At 40.8% G+C, this 21,979-nt stretch overlaps 1 protein-coding gene across 1 annotated transcript; it reads left to right on the top strand.

Annotated features, from left to right (window-relative positions):
• Positions 1-438: 438 nt before the first annotated feature.
• On the top strand, positions 439-21,629 carry LOC107296762. Its single transcript, XM_015826116.1, has 3 exons — positions 439-1,160; positions 19,810-20,389; positions 21,471-21,629. Exons 1-3 carry the CDS (start codon positions 439-441, stop codon positions 21,627-21,629), a joined length of 1,461 nt encoding a protein of 486 aa, XP_015681602.1.
• The last annotated feature ends 350 nt before the right edge of the window (positions 21,630-21,979 follow it).

The following is a 21,979-nucleotide window of genomic DNA, read 5'->3' on the forward strand; positions in this document are numbered from 1 at the left end:
GCGGGGTGGTCTCCTTCTCCTTCCCCCTCAGTGGAGCGCTGGCTCTTCCCCGGCGCTGGCACTAGGGGTCCCCCAGCCCCATCCTTCCTGTGCGGCGGCGGCGGCGGCTGCTGCTGCTTGCGGGTCTGGAAGGAGGAGGAGGGAATGGGGGCCCCGGTTGGTCTTTAGCGCCTCCCTCCTCTCCCGGAAGCGGAGGGGAAAGGAGGAGGAGGAGGAGGAGGAGGCGGCGGTGGGTGGTGGGGAGGGCATCCCGAGCCCTGCGGCCGGAGGGGCCCGGGTGGAGGGCGGGAGGAGGGCGGGCGGGAGGAGGGCAGGCAAGAAGGAAGGGAGGACGGACGGGAGGGCGGCGGGAAGCGGGCTGCCGGGCCGGGCAGCAAGGGGGGAGCCTGGTGGTGGCGGTGGCGGCGGCGGCGGCGGCGGCGGCAGGCGGCGGAGGTGATGGCGGCCAAGTCGGACGGCAGCGGCTTCTCGCAGCTGCACAACCTGGACGACCTCCCGCACCATCATCCGCACCACGCCGCCGCAGCCGCGGCCGGCCCGGGCGGCTGCGGCGGCGCGGGGGACGAGGCCGGGGGCAGCAGCTCCATGCACATCTGCCATTGCTGCAACACGTCATCGTGCTATTGGGGCTGCCGGAGCGCCTGCCTACGAAGCCTGCTGGGCCGGGCCGGGGGGTCGGCCTCGGGGGGCCCGGGAGGCGGCACCGACCCGCTGGAGCCGGCCGACGGGCAGCCGCCCTCGCCCTCGGCGGCGGTGGTGGCGCTGGCGGTGGAGCGGCCGTGGCTGGACTGTCTGTGGATCGTGCTGGCGCTGCTGGTGCTGTTGGGCGATGTGGGCACCGACCTCTGGCTGGCCCTGGACCACTACGGCCGGCGGGACTACCTGTGGTGTGGCCTGACGCTGGCCTTCGTCCTCCTGCCTTCGGTCTTGGTGCAGATCCTCAGCTTCCGATGGTTCGTGCAAGACTACACCGGCGGAGGCCTGGGGGCCGTGCAGGGCCTCACCAGCCGCGGCCCTCCCATGATGGGCTCGGTCGGAGGGGGCCGTCGGGCTGGCCCGGGACATCACGCCGCCCCTCCCGGCGCACAGCGCCTCTGCAGGCTTTCCGTCTGGATCTGGCAGACTGTTATCCACCTGCTGCAGATGGGACAGGTCTGGAGGTAAGGCGGGAGGGGCAGGATGGCAGGGAGAGCGAGAAATCAGGCGGCGGGGGGGCTGCCTGCAAGCGATGAAAGGGGTACGGAGGTCTACGGCCCTGTCGCGCCCCAGGCGGCGGAAGGGTGACCTCCAAGGCTGGCTGAGTACACTCAAGCAATGCATGGCTGCTAGAAAGGTGCAAGGCCCCCGTCCCCAATTTGCAATGACGAATTGTAAGTGTGGCTACCGGGCGGGGAGATGCCCCCTTTTTCTAGATTGCGGGGGGGGGGAGTCTGCGCTCATTTCCCCTACAGAGATTTTGCGGAGGGAGGGGGAGATCGGAGGCAAGGCGAATCGTTCCAGATGTCCTGTGAGGGAGGAGGATTCCTTGGAGAGTGGCACTCTCTCCAGAAAGACTAAGTGCATATGCAGGAATGGCCAGGGAGGGGGAGAAGAAGGCTTCCAGTCTCCCAAATCTCAGGCAGAGCTAGGCAATCTCATATTCTTATTCAAAAGCTTATGCCAAGTGACGTAAGGGAATGCTCAGTTGCGTGAAGCAGAGAGCCAGCCACTGAGGCCAAGACAGGATTGCTCTTAAAATCTGGTATGTTGGGGGAGCAGCATTGCATGTGTATGCTTTCTGTTCACACACTGAAGAAATAGCACAGTTTAGTGCAATCTGGAGCTCTTTGGATTTATTGGACTTCATCCTCATAATTCTCAGAGAACTTGGACTTACTGGATGATATCTCTGTATGTACCTCTCTCTCCCCCCCCCCCTCTCTCTCTCTGTGTGTGGGCACACACGTGTGTCTCTGTGAAAGAGAGTGGGGATGGAGATGTAATCCAATAGTCTGGGTTAGGGAAGTCTCAAATAGAGAGGAACAACTTGTAGTCACTTCCAAGAATGCAGTTGTATTATCCCTGTTTTGGTAAAGGAAACACAAACACATACATATGCACAAGCCAGCTGAACAGGATGCTGCAGAAAAAAAGGGAGCTTTCCTGGAGAGGTTTGCCCATCCTGATCTTGTCTACTCGCCTAGGAAACTAATAAGATCATCTCTCAGAATGAACCATGCAGTTGGGACATTTCACAAAAAAAACAGTATTATGCTCTTGTACAGTGTTTTTAGGTCCTAAAATATTTTTCATCCCTGTGGAAAACTTGAAGTCACCCCCTCAAAGCAATCCTGTGGTCAGAATGCCCTTAAATTATTATGGAGAAAAGAAATTTCAATCTGGAATAATTGAGATGCTCAAAGCATAGTCAAAAAGAAATCACAACACTGAGATATTGGCCGAGGCTTACATTTTAATCAGAAAAGATGGTCTGGTTATCCTCTAAAATAGATTTGGTTCATCTTGTACCTTCCAGATGTCCTGGACTCCCCTTCTAATTAGAGTAGCTTTCTCCAGCCTGGTATCTCCAGATGTTTTGCTTACTCTTTACTACATTCTAAAATTGTTCTGCTAAACATGAATATGAGGTAGAAAATCTGAATGTTCTCCAGACTCTGGGATGACAAGATAACAGAATAAAATGCATTAGGAGAATATAATCTTAAATCCTTTATAATTGAAAAATAAGAACATCCTACATTTTTTCCCTTATATGATCAAGGGAGTTCTCCTAGGACTACATCTTCCAGGACAATAATTTTTAATTCTGGATCACCTTTAACAGAAATGTGCATTTGGGACCAGATCTTATCTTTTTATATTGTAGGCACACATGTCCCAATACTGATGTAAACTGAGATAAGACCGAGACCTAGTGATGTTCTCCAGATTGGTGTCCTTCAGACATGTTAGGAGTGGAACTGCCAAGATGCCCAGGAGTTGTAATCCCAACATGCATGGAAGACATTATATAGGAGAAGTTACCACATTAGATTGAGCTGTTGACAATCAATCCTAGAGTATGTTGGAGAAAAGCAAGTTCTCTTTTTCTTGCTCTACCAAGAAGGCACTATAGAGATGAGAATGCAAACTTCCTTCCTTCCTTCCTTCCTTCCTTCCTTCCTTCCTTCCTTCCTTCCTTCCTTCCTTCCTTCCTTCCTTCCTTCCTTCCTTCCTTCCTTCCTTCCTTCCTTCCTTCCTTCCTTCCTTCCTTCCTTCCTTGAGAAGAAGTCCCATTGAACACAGTAGATAAGGATGCACAGGATTTTTCATTGTAGAAGACAATTCTAGACCTCGATACTGGAAGACAGGGATAGAAAGAGAGGATGTAGACATGTATTTGCACTTCTAAAAATAAAAATGAAGAGCAATAAGTGGGGTGGTGGTAGGGGCAGTCTTCCTCAAAAGGATCCATAAAACCTGAGGTGGCTAGATTAATTTTCTAACCTAATATAGGACCAAGTGAAAAGCAATGACTTCCACAACACATGGATAACAAAGTAGAGCCACTGATGAACTTGTTTCCCCAAAGTAGTTTTGTTTAATGACAGAAGAATGTCTTTTCATCTGCTATACATACAGGACTGGCAAAAATAATGGCTTAGGGTTGGGTCAAATACACAAGATTTATGCATCATTTCCCCCATATATATCAGGTGATGGTCAAGTTGTACCTATGAGACAACTGTCCTGTATAAATTGATTAGATATATTGTGAAGATGACATTAGACTCCCTCCTCCCTTCTCTTCCACCCAGGCTTCCTGAAGGTAGAATATTGAAAAGAAGGTCGATGCCCATGCCTGGCAGAGGGGGAGCTCTAGAATAACTCTGGTTTCTTTTTCAAGAGAGGAACTATGGGAAAAGATGCAGAAGGTGTCCTGGAGAGACCTTTGCTAAGAGAGGAAACCTTTGCAGAAAAAAAAGGCAGCTGGGAGAGCCTTTAGCTGCCTCTGAATCTGCTCGATCTGCATGTATGTGCACCTCTAAACATGCACACATGTGCATAGACCGATCCAAAGCATTTTGCAAACAGGGTTCACAGCAGGATACCAAAATGAACGAGTATTTTACTTAAGTTGATGTGAAGCCATCAAAGTGCATAAGATGCCTTGGGGATGGCATCAGTCCAAAGAGTGGATTGGCTTATATAAGCTAATCAGACAGGATAAAATAAAGTTTGAGAAAGGAAAGGATTTTAAAAGGATTTAAAATCTCCTTTTGAAGATAGAAATGTGTGTGTGTGTCTGTGTTTATGCAGTGTGCATGTACCTTTGTACATGTATGAATATGCTTATATACAGTATATGAAACTAGCAACTGGAATAAACTGGATCTTTGCAATATGATGGGATTGGTGTTGTGGGGGGGGGGAGAAATTAAATGGAGTGTGAAGAGATATATTCACTTAACGATGACCCTTTTCAGTGAAATCATGAGGGTTAAACTGCACATGAGTTGGACCAGTTTCCTTCCTCTGAAGTCGGGGAGGGAGGAAAGGCATTGCTTTGATGAAAGATGATGTTCAAATGAGTTGGAAGGGTTAAAGCAGTTCCTGAGGAATTTGCTTTGAACCAATTTAAAATGGAGGCAACCAATATGTGTAGTTGGGGGGGGGGTGTAAAATCAGCTTGATGCTGGTGGGGAAAAATATTCAAGAAAAAAATTGAGATACACAGGAAAGATCAGGGAGGGGGGAATAAGGGGAGGAAAACACCCGCTTAAGCATGTGTGGGTAGCTTGTATGAAACTGCAACCTGGGAAATACGCCGGTGAAGTCATACACTGCAACAGAATAAATTTCTTGCTTTTTCAAAATGTCATTTGCACTGCTTTATGGCAGGCGGTCTCCTCTCTCCCCCCCCCTCTCTCTCCCCCCTCCCTCTCCCTCTTGCATGTTCTAGCACAGAACAGGATGTATGCAAGCAGGGCAAGGTTGTAACAAGAGATTTCAGTTTTGCCTGTACCATGAAAGATGGATTTGTGCCCAAATCATTTCTCTCCCTCCTTTCCATATACATCCAAGTATCAGCCATATAAGCTGAGGCAGCTGTTAGAGGGAAATGCATGTGTGCCTGGCAATTTACCCATCTCTTTTGGCAGCTGTGTATTGAGATGAGAATTAGAGTGTATTTTCTAGGGGTATTGGGGGGGGGGTTTCTTATACTCGCTCTGTCACTAAATAAACATCTCCGACATACTGGAAGATGCCGAATCATTGGGAAAAGTGGTCTTGGAATGGAAAGAAGCAACTGATTGTATTTGAGAAATAAAACTGCACACATCTTATTCTGCCAAAACAGAAGACAGGTAGGGTCTCACTTAACCCTTGGCCATTTCTGAAGCTCTAAATGTTCTTTGGAGCCAAAGAAAGAGCTTTGCCAAATCTTGCTCTCTGTAATGAGGTTTTGTATTTAAAATTGGAATATGTCAAACATTTCCTTAAGGATTAGAGCAGAAACATCTGTTTGGGGGCCTCACACAGCTGTCAAAAGCCTATCGAACAAATACTTAATCACCAACAACCTTTTGTGAGAGTCATTTAATATATTCTTCATAAATAAATAAATAAATAAATAAATAAATAAATAAATAAATAAATAAATAAATAAATAACGCTGTTCCTCTTGCTGCTATGGCCGTCATTTGAATTACTCCTGAATGCTATGGTGGGACTAATCCAGCAAGACAGCATGCCAGAAGCTGAATTATTGCTTGTTGGACTGGTGAAATGTTTACGTTTGGAAGGATTTATTGGAAGGGGGAAGTAACTCACTGTAAAATGGTCCATATCAAGTTGGCTTCCTTTCATAAGAATGGACATAGATGTGGATCTTATAGTAAGATATTTATGGAATATGTCCTCTGTTCTGTAAAGTTTTTTTGAAAAGGAATAATTTAGAACAGCGATGTCAAACTCGCAATGTCACGTGAGGTGTTACAACGTATTGTGACTTTTTTGCCATTGCCAGCAATGAGGTGGGCACAGTTTCACTATGATGCATCTGGCCCACTGGCCAGCAGTTTGACACCCCTGATTTAGAAGAAAGAACAAAAAAAAATGAAATATGTAATAGTGGTCCTACCAGGTGGCAATATTTAGCTGACCTTGACTGATCTCAAAAGCTAAACAGAGTAAGACCTTATTAATCCTTGGATGGAAAACCACCAAATAATACCAGGCTTCTAGGCTAGAAGTTGAAAAATGTCTTGGAATAAAACAGTGGCAAACCATATACTGTTGCCACGAAAAATTAATTGGGCACATCTATTTAGTTCCCAGGGTCAAGTTTGCTCAAAGGTGTCTTTACCTAAATGATGCTAGAGAAAAACTAATGGAACCTTCCAATTTGACCTTGGTTTATTTACTGTTTCAGCAAATGCAAAAAAATATAGCAGAATAGTACTGGAAATTTTTCCCATTAACTGATGCTGATAAGTTAATTGCATGAGGCCAAGGAAAGACCTGGGTAAAAAAAGATGGGCTTTGCACAACATGTCATACAAGGCTAAAATTAGGTTGAATAATTTGTATTTCAACATATTATGGGAAATTCAACTATTGTTTTATAATGCTATGTGAACCAAACCATCATGTAAAGTCATAATAAAGTTTATTTAGGTACAAAATGCATACACAGCAATTCTGAGCATTAAATCCAGCTGAATATTTCTCACTATAGTTGAAGCATTGTGACTGCTTACTTTTGGCAAGTAATTTCATTTGGAGTGGAGTGGACAAATTTATGCAAATAAAAAGATCTTGGCTTCAGATCAGACAGTGTCTGGAGAAATTTGAGAATAATTACATTTTATTTTGTGACGCTAACCCTGATTGGACAAAGTGATTTTTCATAATTTTGTCAACTACTTGATTTAGTTAAACTTTTTTTTTTAAGGTTCTTGGGCAACTACTAGATGGCAGCAAAGATTGGGGTGTTATGTGTCTCAGATAATCCTAGTGAATAAGATTCAGAAATGAGATCTGAATGATGCTGTAATTCAGGTGTGTCTGAGACATGCAACAACTTGACACTACATCTAGCAGTCTACTTATTGGAAGAGTTCAGCTGACTTTGGATGAAGTAATGGAAAGAGACAGGATGTCAACCCTGGCCCATGATGATCCTGTTGAACTTGATGGGCTGTAGTTTCCCCTCTATCCGTATGGTTTTATCATTTTGCTTCAATCCCAAGGACATGTTTTGGTCATCAGCAACTGTTTCAAATAATCATATGCAAGTTTTTGCAGTTTTGTGTCCTGCTTCTCTGAGGCAACTTTCATACATTGACTAAAAAAATATTTTAGTTACAAGTAGTAACTTTTCCCAGCTTTTCCATGAAATCCTAGGATTTAAATTTGGGATCATTTGCATAAATTTCAGGTTTTTTTAATCAGAGTTATAGCCAGTTTCAAATATAAGAAGTATATATTGAATCGAATCATCTCAGTGTTGTATAAAAAGTAGTGCTTTCCTAGGTTGATAATCTCCAAATACGGTACATTGGGCTATAACTTCCATCATTTCCAGGGAACATGAACGTATGGATGTGGCTCCCAAATTTACAAGATACCATATGAATGAAGATCAAACCAAATACAGTTGAAATAGAAGTCTTTCCCACCCTGAGATGGAATGCTACTACCTAAATCTGAGATCTTTTGCTTACAGACACAAGTTCAGCTACAGAACACAGAACTATGACTACAATTCTTGATTCAACTTGCGTTTACTTTTCAAAAGAAGCTTTTTGGTTTTTTGTAATGCTGGAAGGGTTTTTTTTTTAAATCCTATAGTGGAGTTCTCTGAAGATGTGTTGCCTATCTTACTTGTGTACCTGATTCAAGTATGTTTAAAAATGGATAGGAGAAACCCATCCAAATACTTCAGGCATTTTGTAAATGAGTGCTCCAAAGTCTAGACAAAGATGGAATTATAAGGGATCACAAGGGAAATTCTACTTATTTTTTCTAGATTATGAGATAATTGGAACATCTGCTTCTTGCTTATTGACATTTACTTGTTGAGACCAAAAACTCTTTGGATTTTCAGCACCTCTGTGAAGGTTCCCCAGTTTGAGATAGAAGTAATAGGAGGAAGTTATTGCAGTGTTAAGAGAGCACCATGGCCAATTACATGAAGTGAAATAAAGCAAGAGAGTGTATGCATGAATGAATGTACATGTGCTGCTTTGGGTCTTGTTGATACACAGGTAGTAACTTGGGGAGCAATTTTGTCAGCATACTTTCCAAAGGAGCAGACCCACTGACTGCTGGATGAGTCATTTTCCTTTCTGATATAAAGAAAATATTTCTTCCCCTTCTGCTTGGATTAATTCTATGAAGTAAAAACATTGCTTTTACTTCAACGTGGGAAAACAATCTCCATTAAATTTTTAGAAAAAGAAGGTTGGTTTGGAGTACCCAAGACTGGTGATATGACAAGACTACTCAGTTCTGCAGTGCATCCCCACCATGGCACTCTCCTCAGTGTTTGCCCCTAGTTGCAGTGCTGCATTCTGTCTTAGCTTTCGGAATGGGACAACTCACCACAGCCAACTTGCCGCGGGACAACTCACTGCAGGACAATTCAACAAATACAAAAGTTAAATTAATTTTGATCATGGACAATGATAATAAAATAAAGTCAATACAAGTGTTAGAATAATTTTGACAAAAACATAGTCACCAATAATAAAGGTAACTGAATGAAACAATACAGCATTGTTGTCCTGCGGTGCGTTGTCCCACAGTAAGTTGGCCACGGTGAGTTGTTCCATGCTGAGTTGTCCTAGACCCCTTTATTTAGGGCCAATCTTGTTCAGCAGTAAATCACGGCAAGCTGATATGGTGTAGCTACAGTAAATCAAAATGAAGTAGATATGCTGAGCCAGAACTAGAAAAGTTAAGGCAAACTAACGGACAGCATAGGGGGCAAAAAAAGGTCCCTTAAGGATCAGTCATCAGAGCAGAAGGCAAAGGACTCAGCCCAGACTCACTTTGAATGGCATTAAATTAGGAAAACAAAAAATAAGCATGAATAAGTTCTTCTAGCAAAGGACTTCTAACAGGCGATAGGACTGGCCTGTCAGCAGCTTTTCTCTGCTTTCTGGGAAGTTAGAGCCAAAGATATCACAAATGATCAAGGAAATGTAGGTCTGAATTCTGCATTTAGAGAAGTTTACTAAGGTAAAGGATGGCCAGCTGCCACCACAGAGCTGTATGAGTGGCCCAACCTCTCTCTTTATAGAGAAGGGGAGCATCAAGAGATATAGTGGGCGAGCAAGGTAGGGACGTGCCAGAAATATAAATAAAAGAAATCTTCCTCTTTTCTGTTTGCTTGGGAGTTTAAGAGTTTTGATTGATACTAATATTTGGCCTACTCAAGGATTCATAGTAACATTTTAGGTGCTTCAGTATCAGCCCGCTAAGAAACTGTCTACTCAATTGCTGGCAGTCGGGCACTGAAATTCAGCTGCATGGTTATGGCAGCATCTTGGGACTTCAGCAAAGGGATTTGTGACCAGGTACAACTTTAGGAAATTGGATTGCCCACTTTTGAAATGAAAGATGAGCATAACAGTTTCTTATAAGCAATAAGCAGTACAGGTAGTCCTCGACTTACAACGGTTTGTTCAGTGACCATCCAAAGTTACAGTGGCACCGAAATAAAAAGACTTATGACCATTTTTCATGCTTACAACCGTTGCAGCATCCCCAGAGTCATGTGATCAAAATTCAGATGCTTGGCAACTGACTCATATTTATGACAGTTGCAGTCTCCCAGGGTCACCTTTTGCAACCTTCTTACAAGTCAAGTCAATGGAGAACCCAGGTTTACTTAACAACCATGTTACTAACTTAACAACTGTAATGATTCACTTAACAACTATGGCAAGAAAGGTCATAAAATGGGGCAAAACCTATTTAACAACTGTCTTATTTAGCAACAGAAATCGGAGTGGTAAGTCGAGGACTATCTTTAATGTGTTTGGGCTTTATGTGATTTTAGTTGCCATCCTCCATTTATTTGTTCAAAAATGAACATGTCACATATTGGACAGTTAAGGATGAGACCAAAAAAACCCTACTTTGTTGAGTATAATTTTGCTTAAGCTGTACCCACAAGTAGGCTAGTGGGTCATAATTTGCTTTTGGAAAAATGTAAAAAGTTTAGCTAGGAACCAAGATTATATAATGTAATCCTTGTTGGAAAGTGATTGCATTTTGGGATAACTGGAGATAGATTCCTGGTGCAAAACACTGGAAACAATTGTGCAAGTTCATGTTCAAAAACTGTAAAGTTCTTATATGCACACATTTTATGTGCTCAAATCCAGCTTCAAATTGAAATTAGGTTCATGTGTTGATTCTGTTTTATTGTCTCTTACCAGTTATTTACATGCAGGAGTAAATAATTTATCTATACTTTAAATGTGGGCAAGCAGAAACTTGTACAGTTTTTCAGTTGCCTTTTCCCATAAATTGTTTCTTCCTTGTCAACAGATGTTCAGAAAGATTTATAAAGTCTAGTGGTATCTTTTCATGCAGTGCAATATTAACTTGTGGAACTCTCCATTACAAGATGTTTATGGCCACAAATATGAGCTTAAAGTAGAGCATTTATGGAGATTAAATGAATCTTCATGTTCTAATGCAGTTTACCTCTGAACAGAAGCCGTTGCCTTGGCTTCCAAACCAATTTTTGTGCCTCTCAGTGATGATGAGATTCTGCACTTTCACTCTGATTCAGCAGAAGTTTTCTAATATAGGATTAGTTTGCAAATAATTAACAGGTTTATTTAGGCAGATGAAATTAAAATGCATCCGTACATTATGCAGTATTCCAGACTTTTCTGCACCTCTGCCTTTGCAAGTTTGCTTTCTGATCCAATAATGTTCATTGTATATGGAAATGTACACATGTACTGTAAATAAAAAAAATATATTATGGAGATTCATATTCAGCATGATCTACCTATAGATGAAGAGCAACTGAAGCATATATATGTATGGATGTAATTTTGTTAAAGAAACATAGAATTAATTATGAACTAAGGCAGGGGTCTTCAAATTTGGCCCTTTTATGACTTGTGGACTGAATTCCTCATCCAGACTTGCATGTCTGGCTGAGGAATTCTGGGAGTTGAAGTCCACAAGTCATAAAGGGCCAAGTTTGAAGATTCCTGAACTAAGCAATGGGGGGAGGAAGAGCCCAAAGTCTATGGAGATTCTTATCCAAGTCATGCAAGTCATGGTTGTCCCAAAGGTGCTTTTTCAAAAGACAACTGGACTTTCCTTTTTTTCCCTTGAAGACAGAGGGGAAGGGATACGACACTACCTATCTCCTGTTTGCAACACAGTCCTTTCAGCAGTTCCAAGAAGGTTCCACACCCATTTGAAGTATTCAGATGACTGTGAGGGCACCGATAAACCTCCAAGTGGCCTCAACAACTCTCAGGGAGAATGCCCACCACCAGATGACTACAAGGAATATAAATCCTTCCATTCTCCCCCATTCAGACAGAAATGAAGATGCTTCTTGGATGAGAAGCAAAAATCTTCAAGGGGAAAAAAAGAAAGTCCATTTGCCTTTTGAAAAAGTACCTTTGGGACAAAGCTGAGCCCAATCTCTCTATGACTTTAGAGATAATTCAGGCCTTTCAACTGGTCCTGGGTGCAATTAGAATCCAGAGTAGATGGATCAGGATTACCGAAAATAAGACTGGGTCTTATATTAATTTTTGCTCTAAAAGACACATTACGGCTTATTTTCCGGTTAGGTCTTATTTTTGGGGAAATATGGTGATAAATGTGTCTGTCTGGCTGACAATCTTAACTGGGGCTTATTTTTGGGATGGGGCTTATATTACAAGCATCCTGAAAAATCATGCTAGGATTTATTTTCTGGTTGAGTCTTATTTTCGGGAAAACACGGTAGTACAATGTGCTTTCTGTTAGTAATCCTTGTCAATTGATGACTTGTAACAATTGGTGCTACAAGAAGAACCTGGCAAAGGACATGTTGCTGTAATCCAGTTGATATAAATTCAGTTTGGGAATGTCCATTTGTCCAGGTTAAATGTTGTCCTATATGGCTAAATCATGATGATGTTCGATGGCTATAATGAGATTGGGGGAAGGTGAATGAAGCATTATAAAAAGTTTTTGAAATAGATTTGAAGAGGGTGAATAAGGAAAAGTGATTCTTTCTTAAAATGGAACAGCATATTCTTAAAATGCTACTATGGCAGAACCAAATAAATATTTGTTCCCACTTCAAATCATTAACAAATATTTTCATAACTAAAAATTATGACAGAAGTATAAAATTTTCCTATATAGTATTTAGCATTTTTTATTCATTCTTATGTAAATTTTAATAGTGTACCAATGGACCAAGTAAGATGCATAATTAAACTGTAGAACTGCCAACAGTATGAATTGCTTTGGAAAATAATTAGGTTTCTTGGCCAGCTAGTTATTCATGGATGGCTACTAGCCATCGTTGGCAAAAATGCAACCTTCATATTGAGAGGTTTTGATACTCTTACTGCCAGATGTTATTGATTAATGGGACAGTTGTCACTACCTGCACTTCCTATGAACTTTCGCCTTAGTTTTGCCTGCACCTCTTGGAGACAAAATTCTGAGTTGAGTGGACTACTAATTTTGCATTGAGAAGTCTTTTTCAGAAGTAGAATTTGGAGAAGCAATCACAGAACCTACTTGAATACTGTTTATGTGCAGAGAACATTGTCTTTTAAAGTCTCTGTGTGGCTGTTTTGAAGCCTTTTTTGAACTTTTGACTCTGCAGGTGTGTACATAGCAGGCCTTTCCACTGGGACTGTTGCCACAGCAAAGTAGCTGCATTGAGTTTCAAGAGATTCAGCTCCTTGATGCTCTGAGCAACAGATTCAGAAAAATGAACACTTAACCAGTTCTTAACAACAATACCACACTGGTATTCTCTGCTGGTGATCCTTTTAATCTTGGGATCAAATGGGAAATTTGACCAAATGGCTAAAAAGGTCTCCTTCCATCTGCATTGTTTGATATTAAACCTTGAGTCCACACTGGATTTTTTAGCTAACTTAATTTATTTCACCATTGCCATGAGATTCAGACAGAGTTTTTTTCCCACTGGCTTAAAAAAATCAATTTGCATTGGAGGGAAAAAAGAATCTGGGTGTAACAGTGTCCTAGGTAGTAAATGCCAGGCAGTGTGCATAGCATACCTTCCTCCAATTCTTTTTTTTTTTCATCATAGAAATGGAACCCTATGAGATAGGACAGACTGAAAGTAAGTGGCCTTACTTACTTACAACTTAATTTAAATTTCATCTCTGTGTCAAATAAATCTAATATAGTTGTCCCATAAACTCCTATCCCATCCACTTTTGGGAATGTAGCCCCACCATATAAATAGGGTATCAAGTGTGGCCTTCAGGCTGATAAATGGTGTAATTTTCTGACTTTTAGTTTTAATAAGTGGTCTGAGGGTTGCTCTAACATCTGTTACCATTTTCCTTCAACAATTATATAGTAGCTTGTAAGGGATGAGAATGTTTTTCCAGAAGCATCTCAAAATGCTCCAGGATAGTATATCGCCTAGTGCCATCATAGAGGACTGTCAGTAATTATACCAGTAAAATGTGGTTGCCACAGTCATGTTTTAAGAGTTTCTTCCTTGGTACATTCCCATCATTGCTTTAAGACTGGATTTACTAATTTGAAGGTGTGAATGTGTGAGACATCTATCATGTATGAATTCCTTACCAAGGATATCCAGGAACATGATCAGAATTTATAGCATTAGGAGGAATAAATAACCTGTTTACCTTGTTAACACTATCTAACATTCTTTGTTCAATGTACAGACATTTTTAGATTTTGCTGTGTTTAAGGTTCTTACTTCATTATCTCACTTGTTAAACTCACATGGTTAATATATAGCTGGAGTCGCACTTTCCTTTTTCAAAAAGTCCAGATATAGGACATTTATATCTCTGATATAAGGAAGATAGTACAAAGAGAAACTGCCATTTATTTTAGTAAAAGAAGCTGAATCATTTATGTATTTTATTTTTATTCATTTGAATTGCAGCATGCCCTTTCCCTTCGAGTTCAAGCCTATGTGCCTCTTGCCTGCATTTTATTTTCATACCAAGACTCTGCAATACGTTAAGTTGACAGATGATAGCTGACCTTCATGGTGGAACATGGGTTTCCCCAGTTCTTGTCCAGTCCTCTTGCAATTAGGCAGGACACCTGTAGTTCTTATTGTAATCTGGATAACATGAATTAATCTTCGAGTTCATGAGAGATGTGTGGTGTGGTTTACATTTTAAGGCACAGCTTAGAGATGGCATCAAGATGCTGTATTACTTAACAGTGTCTTCCAACTTCATGTTAATATATGGAGAGGTAATTTGCTTTGGAAAGAGAAAATCCATGGTGAAATTAATGTTCAATAGCTTTGAAACTGCATTTTCTAAAAGCTTGTTTGCTTGTTTGCCTGTTTTGTATTTGAGCCTTGTTATAATAATAATAATAATAATAATAATAATAATAATAATAATAATAATAATAATAATAATGATGATGATGATGATGATGATGATGATGATGATGATGATGATGATGATGATGATGATGATNCTTTGGAAAATAGCTTGACTCCCTCTTCTTTGTGGCCGCCCCTGAGATATTGGAACACTGCTATCATGTCCCCCCTCATCCTTCTCTTTGTTAAACTAGACATACCCAATTATGTGATGGGTGATCAATTGTATTTCGTTCTGATGAAGATAACAGCCAAAACTGCAGGGAATGTGGTTTAACCCAGATTATAGCATGACAGATTGACAGTGGCCCAGGGCAGAGGCTATGTGAAATATAAAATCTGTTTAATCATACAGTAGATATGAAAAACGGAGTTTACAATCTTTTCCATAGAAAGCATGTGCTTTACTTAGTTTCAGCCTTTTCCTGTTGGCTAAATTGCCTGGCTGATATAAATGTCTCCCTTTGGTCAGTCTAGACTCCTGGCAACTTCATAGACAAATCCATGCAGTTTCCTTGGCAGCACTTTTGCATGTGGTTTGTCATTGCCTTCTTCCCAAGGCTGAGTAACTGGTTCAAAGTCACCCAGCTGGCTTCCTGCCTAAAGCAGGACTAGAACTCACTGTGTCTGGGCTTCTACTCCAATACTGTTAACCCCTACACAAACAGGCTCTCATGCCCATTTAATTCCTATATCTGGGCAAACAGGCTGTAGCTGAGGGGTAATTGTTTGTTTCATGATTACATTTTCAAACAAAGCACAGAAATAAATCATATTAATATGACGATCTATTTATGCATGGTGCTAGGCCAGGATTTTGTTCCTACCATATGCTGAGTCATAACATAATCCAATTCCTAGGCAAAGCTTTGGAGTTTATAGGCATACTGAGAATTTTGAGAACACTTGAGAACTTTCACAAAATGATTGCCAAGGGAGAGAGCTTCTAATGTATAAAAAGGCTATACTCACTATCCATTTACCAGAAAGCAAACTGATGGGACTAGTATTACCTCTAGCCTTCCTGCCCCCCATATAATCTTTCTTGTCACCCAGTTTACTTCTTTTACCCTTTTTGGTCAGATGTTATACCTACAGTACTGCATCATATTGTTTTTGAAGAAGGTTTATGGTATTTCTTTGGGCCTGGAGGCATTCTTGATAAAGACACTTCAAAGCTCCTGCATCTGATACTATATCACCTTCTGCCCTCATTTCATTTCCAAAAATATTAACAGAATTTTAAAAATATCATCAGAATAGAGCAGTGGGACAATGGTTCACAGAAATACAACAGTATACCCCCAGTTCAGATCTTTGTTCCTTCTAGCACCAAGCTTTCTATTTTGTCCTTCTAGAGCAGTATTCTCAAACTTGGCAACTTTAAGATGTATGAACTTCTATTCCCAGACATGGAGCTAGCTGGGGAATTTTGGGAGCTGAAGTCCACACATCTTAAAGTTGCCCAGATTGAGAAATACTGTTCTAGATCATGAAGCCCAGTGTGCTGTGGATGGCAGGACATCTCCATCCAACTCACAAACTCTGTTGCTGGCTACTGCTGTTCTTCCCCTTTTTAAAGGCCAGCTGTAGTAGAAGGGGATACGTTAAAATTTCTCACTGTTTTAGTTGTTGTATTTTTTTTTGAAAAAGGTATGGATGAAAGAGAGAAAGACACAGAGGATCAGAGGATCCATTTTCAATAATGCAGAGCTGAGTACCCAAGAAGAGCATGCTTCCTATAAATGTAACCAGGTTACTTATGGATTTATCTCTCCCCAATGATCTCTACCCATCCAACTTGATCTGGCAGGAGTTGTATGTTCTGGGTACCATTGGCTATGGAATACCATCTGGCCGGTCCCAGAAGAAGTGCCCAGAAGGAGCTCCTGCCTTTTGGAACATCATTTGAGGTTAGATTAGCCTTGTTCCTGCTGAAAACTTGGTTTTGTGCCCAAGCCTGAGACCCTAATTCAGTGCCCCCCCCAACCTTTTGGGCACAAGGGACCAGTTACATGGAGAGAGGTTTTTCCGCGGACTGGAGGGGGCATGGTTTAGCTTGCAGCCTGCATCCCACGGATTGGGCTTTGCTTGTTTACATGGCCCAGTTTCTGCCATGCTACAGCCTGGTGCCAGTCCACGACCAGGTGTTGGGGACCCCTGGCCTGAATGCTCAATAGAGCCTATCTCCTGGCTGTGTTGATAGTTGGTTTTTGTTACTTGGCTGCTACGTGTTTTATTTTTTTTATGCTATATATTTTATCTATTTTACTGTAAGCTGTCTAATGTATGTAAAGTAGGTGGCTATATAAATTGAATGAATGAATGAATGAAAACATTAACCCACCCTCCATTGCATGTATAAATCCAACTCACCTATTCAAGCCTGCAGTATCATAATTAGCAAGACTAGAAATCAAAGAATGGGCAGAATTATCAATATCATATTCTCCCACTTTTATGTACTCATCTGTTTGTTTATTTATTTATTTGAAGACCTTTACTCCCAGTGTATGAAGAAATTGGCTAATTATTTGAATTCAGTGATAAATTTGCTGTAAGCCATCTGTTGATCAGCTAATTAATTGGAAAAGTAAGAATGGATAAGAGTTACATATAATTGAAATTTACTTGGACTAGAATGGAACTGCCATTATCTGTGCTGGGGAGCCTACATTCTCCATGAGAATCTCCACTTTCCATATTTCAGAGGAAAGAGCATCTGAAGATCATAATCCTGAAATTTCAGCTGCATTATTTTTTTTTATAATCTTAACAAAAATGGCTGGAAATTTATATTTGATTTCTATTCCAACTCCTACTAAGGTGACCACACATAGCTGGGAATATCATTGGATCACCACACGTATCTCTTGCTCCACCAAATTATAAAAACACATAACAGATGCCCTCCCCTGCATTAGGTGAACCTTCAGTCTGATTGATGAAACTGTTATAATTACACTCAGATGGGTAGTTACTATCTAAAATAGTCTTGCTTTTCAGTAAGTGGGTCATTCCAAAATTTTCAGCAATGGTCTTGCTGGTTGGTGAATTCTGGAAGCTAAGGTCCACACATCTAAAGGACACCTAGACTGGGGAAAACTGTGTGAAACACTGTGGACATAGTATACTTAGACTTCAGCAAGGCATTCAACAAAGCAGACCACAACCTACTTCTTGGTAAACTATAAAAATGTGAGATAGACAGCTTCACCACCGGTTGGATTTATAACTAGCTGACAAACCATATTCAGTGAGTAGTCCTTAATGGAACTATGTCGACATGGAGAGAAGTAAGCAGTGTGGTACCACCAGGTTCCATCTTAGACCCAGTATTTTTCAATATCTTCATAAATGACTTAGGCAAGGGAATAGAAGAGTAACTCATCAAATTTGCAGATAACACTGGCAGGAATAGCCAACACCCCAGAAGACAAGCTCAGGATCCAAAATGATCTTGACAGACTTGAACAATGGGCCGTATCCAATGACATGAAATTTAATGTGGAGAAAAAGCAAGAATTTACACCTAGGCAGGAAAAACCAAATACAGATTAGGTGAAATCTGGCTCAAAACCAGTAACTGTGAGAGGGACCTTGGAGTCCTAGTGGATGATCATTCAAACATGAGCCAAATGAGTGCGGCAGCAGCCAAAAAAGCTAATACAATCTTTGGTTGCATAAACAGAGGCATAGAATCAAATTCACAGGGAGTATTAGTACCGCTTTATAAAGCCTTAGTAAGACCACACCTAGAATACTGCATCCAGTTTTGGTCACCATATTACAAAAAATATGTTGAAACTTTGGAAAAAGTGCAAAGAAGAGCAACTAAGGACCTGGAGACAAAAAAAATATGAAGAACAGTTGCAGGAATTGGGTATGGCTAGTCTAGAGAAAAGGACTAGGAGGAACATTCCAGTATTTGAGGGGCTGCCACAAAGAGGTGGTGTCAACTTATTTTCCAAAGTACCAGAAGGTAAGACAAGAAACAATGGATGGAAACTAATGAAGGAAAGAAGCAACCTGGAATTAAGGAGAAACTTCCTAACAGTAAGGACAATTAACCAGTGGAACAGCTTGCCTTTAGAAGTTGTAAGAAGTTGCTTCATCACTGGAGGTATTTAAGAAAAGACAGTCATCTATCTGAAATGGTATAGGAGGTTGGTCTAGAAGACCTCCAAGGTCCCTTCCAGCTCTATTCTGATTGATTGACTACTATGAAATCTCTGCTGTAAAAAAATCTGTTGAGATAGTTTGAACCATTTTTCATGCAAAGGTTTTCTACTGTGGCCATCAACTCAGTTTTATTTCTTAGTAGTCACTTAAGTAGAACTTATACAAGATGATCTGTTTCCAGCCTGGTTTTCCAGATCTTCCAATGGTATATCATTGCCACAATAAATGAGATCATCCATGTTGCTACTACTCATCCTCTTTTTCCTCTTCCCTTCCACCTTTCCCATCATTATGGATTTCTCAAGGGAGCTGGTCTTTATATATCCAAAATATGATAATTTGAGCCTGGTCATTTGTATCTCACATAAGACTCTGAATTGATTTGTTTTAGGCCACATTTGTCTTTTTTTTCCCTTGGCTATCCATGGTAATCTCAGTCTTCTCAACATGAAAGCTCAAAAGCATCTATATTTTTTCTGTCATGCTTTTTTAACTTTCACTTCCATTGTGTCACACAGAAAATTCATCTCCTGCATTATTTTGATCTTTATAGGTTTATACTCAACACAGCATTTAACTGCATTTTCCAAGATGTCCATTGCTATACTACTCAGTGATGGTCTACAATGTATTTCTTAACTTCTGCTTCCTATTATTGTTGATAGTTCACCCTAAAAGGCAGAAGATACCCACCACTTTGGCATTTTCATTGTCAGTGCTGAGGCTGGTTGCTGTACTTGTTGTCATTACTTTTCTTCTTTATATAAAATCTTAGTCCATTTTTTTTCAATGTGTTCCTTGACTTTGATCATTACAGCTTTCAGAGCATTTTCAGCTATCAGAGTAATGTCATCATCATAGTGCAAGTTATTGATGTTTCTTCCTCATTGGCTATAGCAGACTTTCCTCCCTTACTATAGGGAATTGTCAGCTTGCAGAAGGCTTTAATGTGTTCTATTATAGATTTGAGAAGAGATCACCAACCATAGCCAAATCTCCTACACCTACCTTCAACTCTCTAGCCCCCCCCCATCTCTGGTGATCTTAGAAAAAGATGCGCAAGACCTGTTTCATAGACAGAAGATTGAAAAGGCACCGGGTCTATATGATGTAACTCCTTCTTGCTTGAAAACCTGTGCTGATCAACTGGCCCCTATCTTCACACACATCTTTAATAAATCACTGGAGATATGCTATGTCCCTTCTTGCTTCAAATGCTCTACTATTATCCTGGTTCCCAAGAAACCCTCTATCAAGGTGCTGAATGACTACAGACCAGTTGCACTGATATCTGTAGATATGAAGACCTTTGAGAGGTTAGTGCCGATCCACTTGAAAAGCATCACAGATCCACTGTTAGATCCCTTGCAGTTTGCCTACCAAACAAATAAATTGGCAGATGATGCTGTCAATATGGCACTGCACTACATCTTGCAACATCTTGAATTCCCAGGGACTTACGCATGGGTCCTTTTTGTAGACTTCAGCTCAGCATTCAATACTATCATTCCAGAAAAACTTCACTTCAAATTGATTCAGCTAACTGTACCTGTCCATACTCATAAGGGGGTTATTAGCTTTTTGACAGATAGGAAGCAACAGGTGAGAAACTAGGGGAAATCACATCAACACCCAGCCAATTAGCACAGGCACCCTCCAGGACTGGGTGCTCTCTGCATTGATCTTCTCTCTCTACACCAATGACTGGATTTCTAAGGATCCATTTGTTAAAGTACTGAAGTTTGCAGATAAAACAATAGTCATTGGTCTCATTCAAGATGGTGATGAATCTGCACATAGATGAGAGGTTGAACAACTGGTGGTATGATGCAGCTGGAATAATCTGGAGCTGAACATGCTTAAAACTGTAGAGATGAGAATGGATTTTAGGAAGAGCCCTCCTACTCTACTGCCTCTTACTATATTTGACAGCACAATATCAGCAGTAAAATTCTTCAGGTTTCTCGACTCTATAATTTGAAATAGACACCTAACACTAGAACCATCACTAAAAAAACACACAACAAACAATGCTCTTCCTGCATCAACTTAGGAAGTTCAGACTGCCCCAAGAGCTGTTGATACAGTTCTACAGAGGAATTATTAAGTCTGTCATTTGTATTTTGATAACTGGTTTGGTACAGCAAGTAAACAGGACAGGTACAGGCTCCAATGGGTAGTTAGATCTGCAGAAAAAACAATCGCAAACAGCCTACCTTCCATTGAGGACCTGTACACTGCACAGACCAGAAAGAGGGCTGAGAAAATACCTGCGGACCCCTCACATCCTGGACATAATCTATTTCAACTACTCCCCTCAGGACAGCACTATAGGGCATTGCATGCCAAACATATAGACACAGGGACAGTTTTTTCCCTTGTGCCATCACTCTGCTGCTGAACACCTAATCCTCACAGTATTGTTTTATGTCTAAATATATTTATACATGTTGTATCTTTTCATCTTCTCTACTACCCACTCTTATTAGTATTATATTATGATTATTATTACTCTGTGGCTTTGCATGTATTTTGCATGTACTTTCTGCATTGGAGACAAATTCCTTGTGTTTCTAATCACGATTGGCCAAATAAAATGTTCTGTTCTATTCTGTTCTGTTCTGTTCTAGTTTTAAAACCATACTCATCCTTTTTACCTTTTACTCCCTCAATCTATTGTCAGATTATAAATAGGAGAGTTTGGTTTGCCATGTTCTATCTGGACTGTAGCTCTATGTCCCCACAGATCACAAATGAGGACAATGAGATGTCCTCGGACTCTCATTTATCAAAGCACATTCCACAATTTGACATGGTCAACATAACTGAAGGCCCATACTGAGTTTTCCTGGACTTCTTTGAGTTTTTAAATTAGTCAGTGTTCATTGGCAGCAATGCTTCTTGTTTCCTGGTCTTTTCTAAAATCAGATTGAATACCTTCTTTTCCATATAGAATTAATCTGTGTTGGATGGTCCTAAGCATTATTTTGCTACGACCTGAAATTAAGGAAATCCTTAATGTACACATATTTTGCACATTGTCTTAAGTCTCTTTTCTATTATTGCTATGTAGACTGACTTCTTCCAACCTGTTAATCACTGTGTTATGTTGCAGATTTGCTGGCGTAGTTTCTGCAGCTTTCCAACTTAAAAATGACTGGAGAACTGATCTAACTTCATTTTCTAGTACTA

Source organism: Protobothrops mucrosquamatus, unplaced genomic scaffold (assembly GCF_001527695.2).
Source record: "Protobothrops mucrosquamatus isolate PMUCROS unplaced genomic scaffold, P.Mucros_1.0 scaffold2965, whole genome shotgun sequence".
NCBI classification, from domain to species: Eukaryota; Metazoa; Chordata; class Lepidosauria; order Squamata; family Viperidae; genus Protobothrops; species Protobothrops mucrosquamatus.

Excerpts from the sequence above, each read along its gene's own strand:
- LOC107296762 (XM_015826116.1), top strand. The coding sequence starts at position 439 with ATGGCGGCCAAGTCGGACGGCAGCGGCTTCTCGCAGCTGCACAACCTG. Across the intron at positions 1,161-19,809 it reads CAGATGGGACAGGTCTGGAG|CCCCCCCCCATCTCTGGTGA; the intron begins GTAAGGCGGGAG and ends TCAACTCTCTAG. Across the intron at positions 20,390-21,470 it reads TGACAGATAGGAAGCAACAG|ATTATAAATAGGAGAGTTTG; the intron begins GTGAGAAACTAG and ends ATCTATTGTCAG.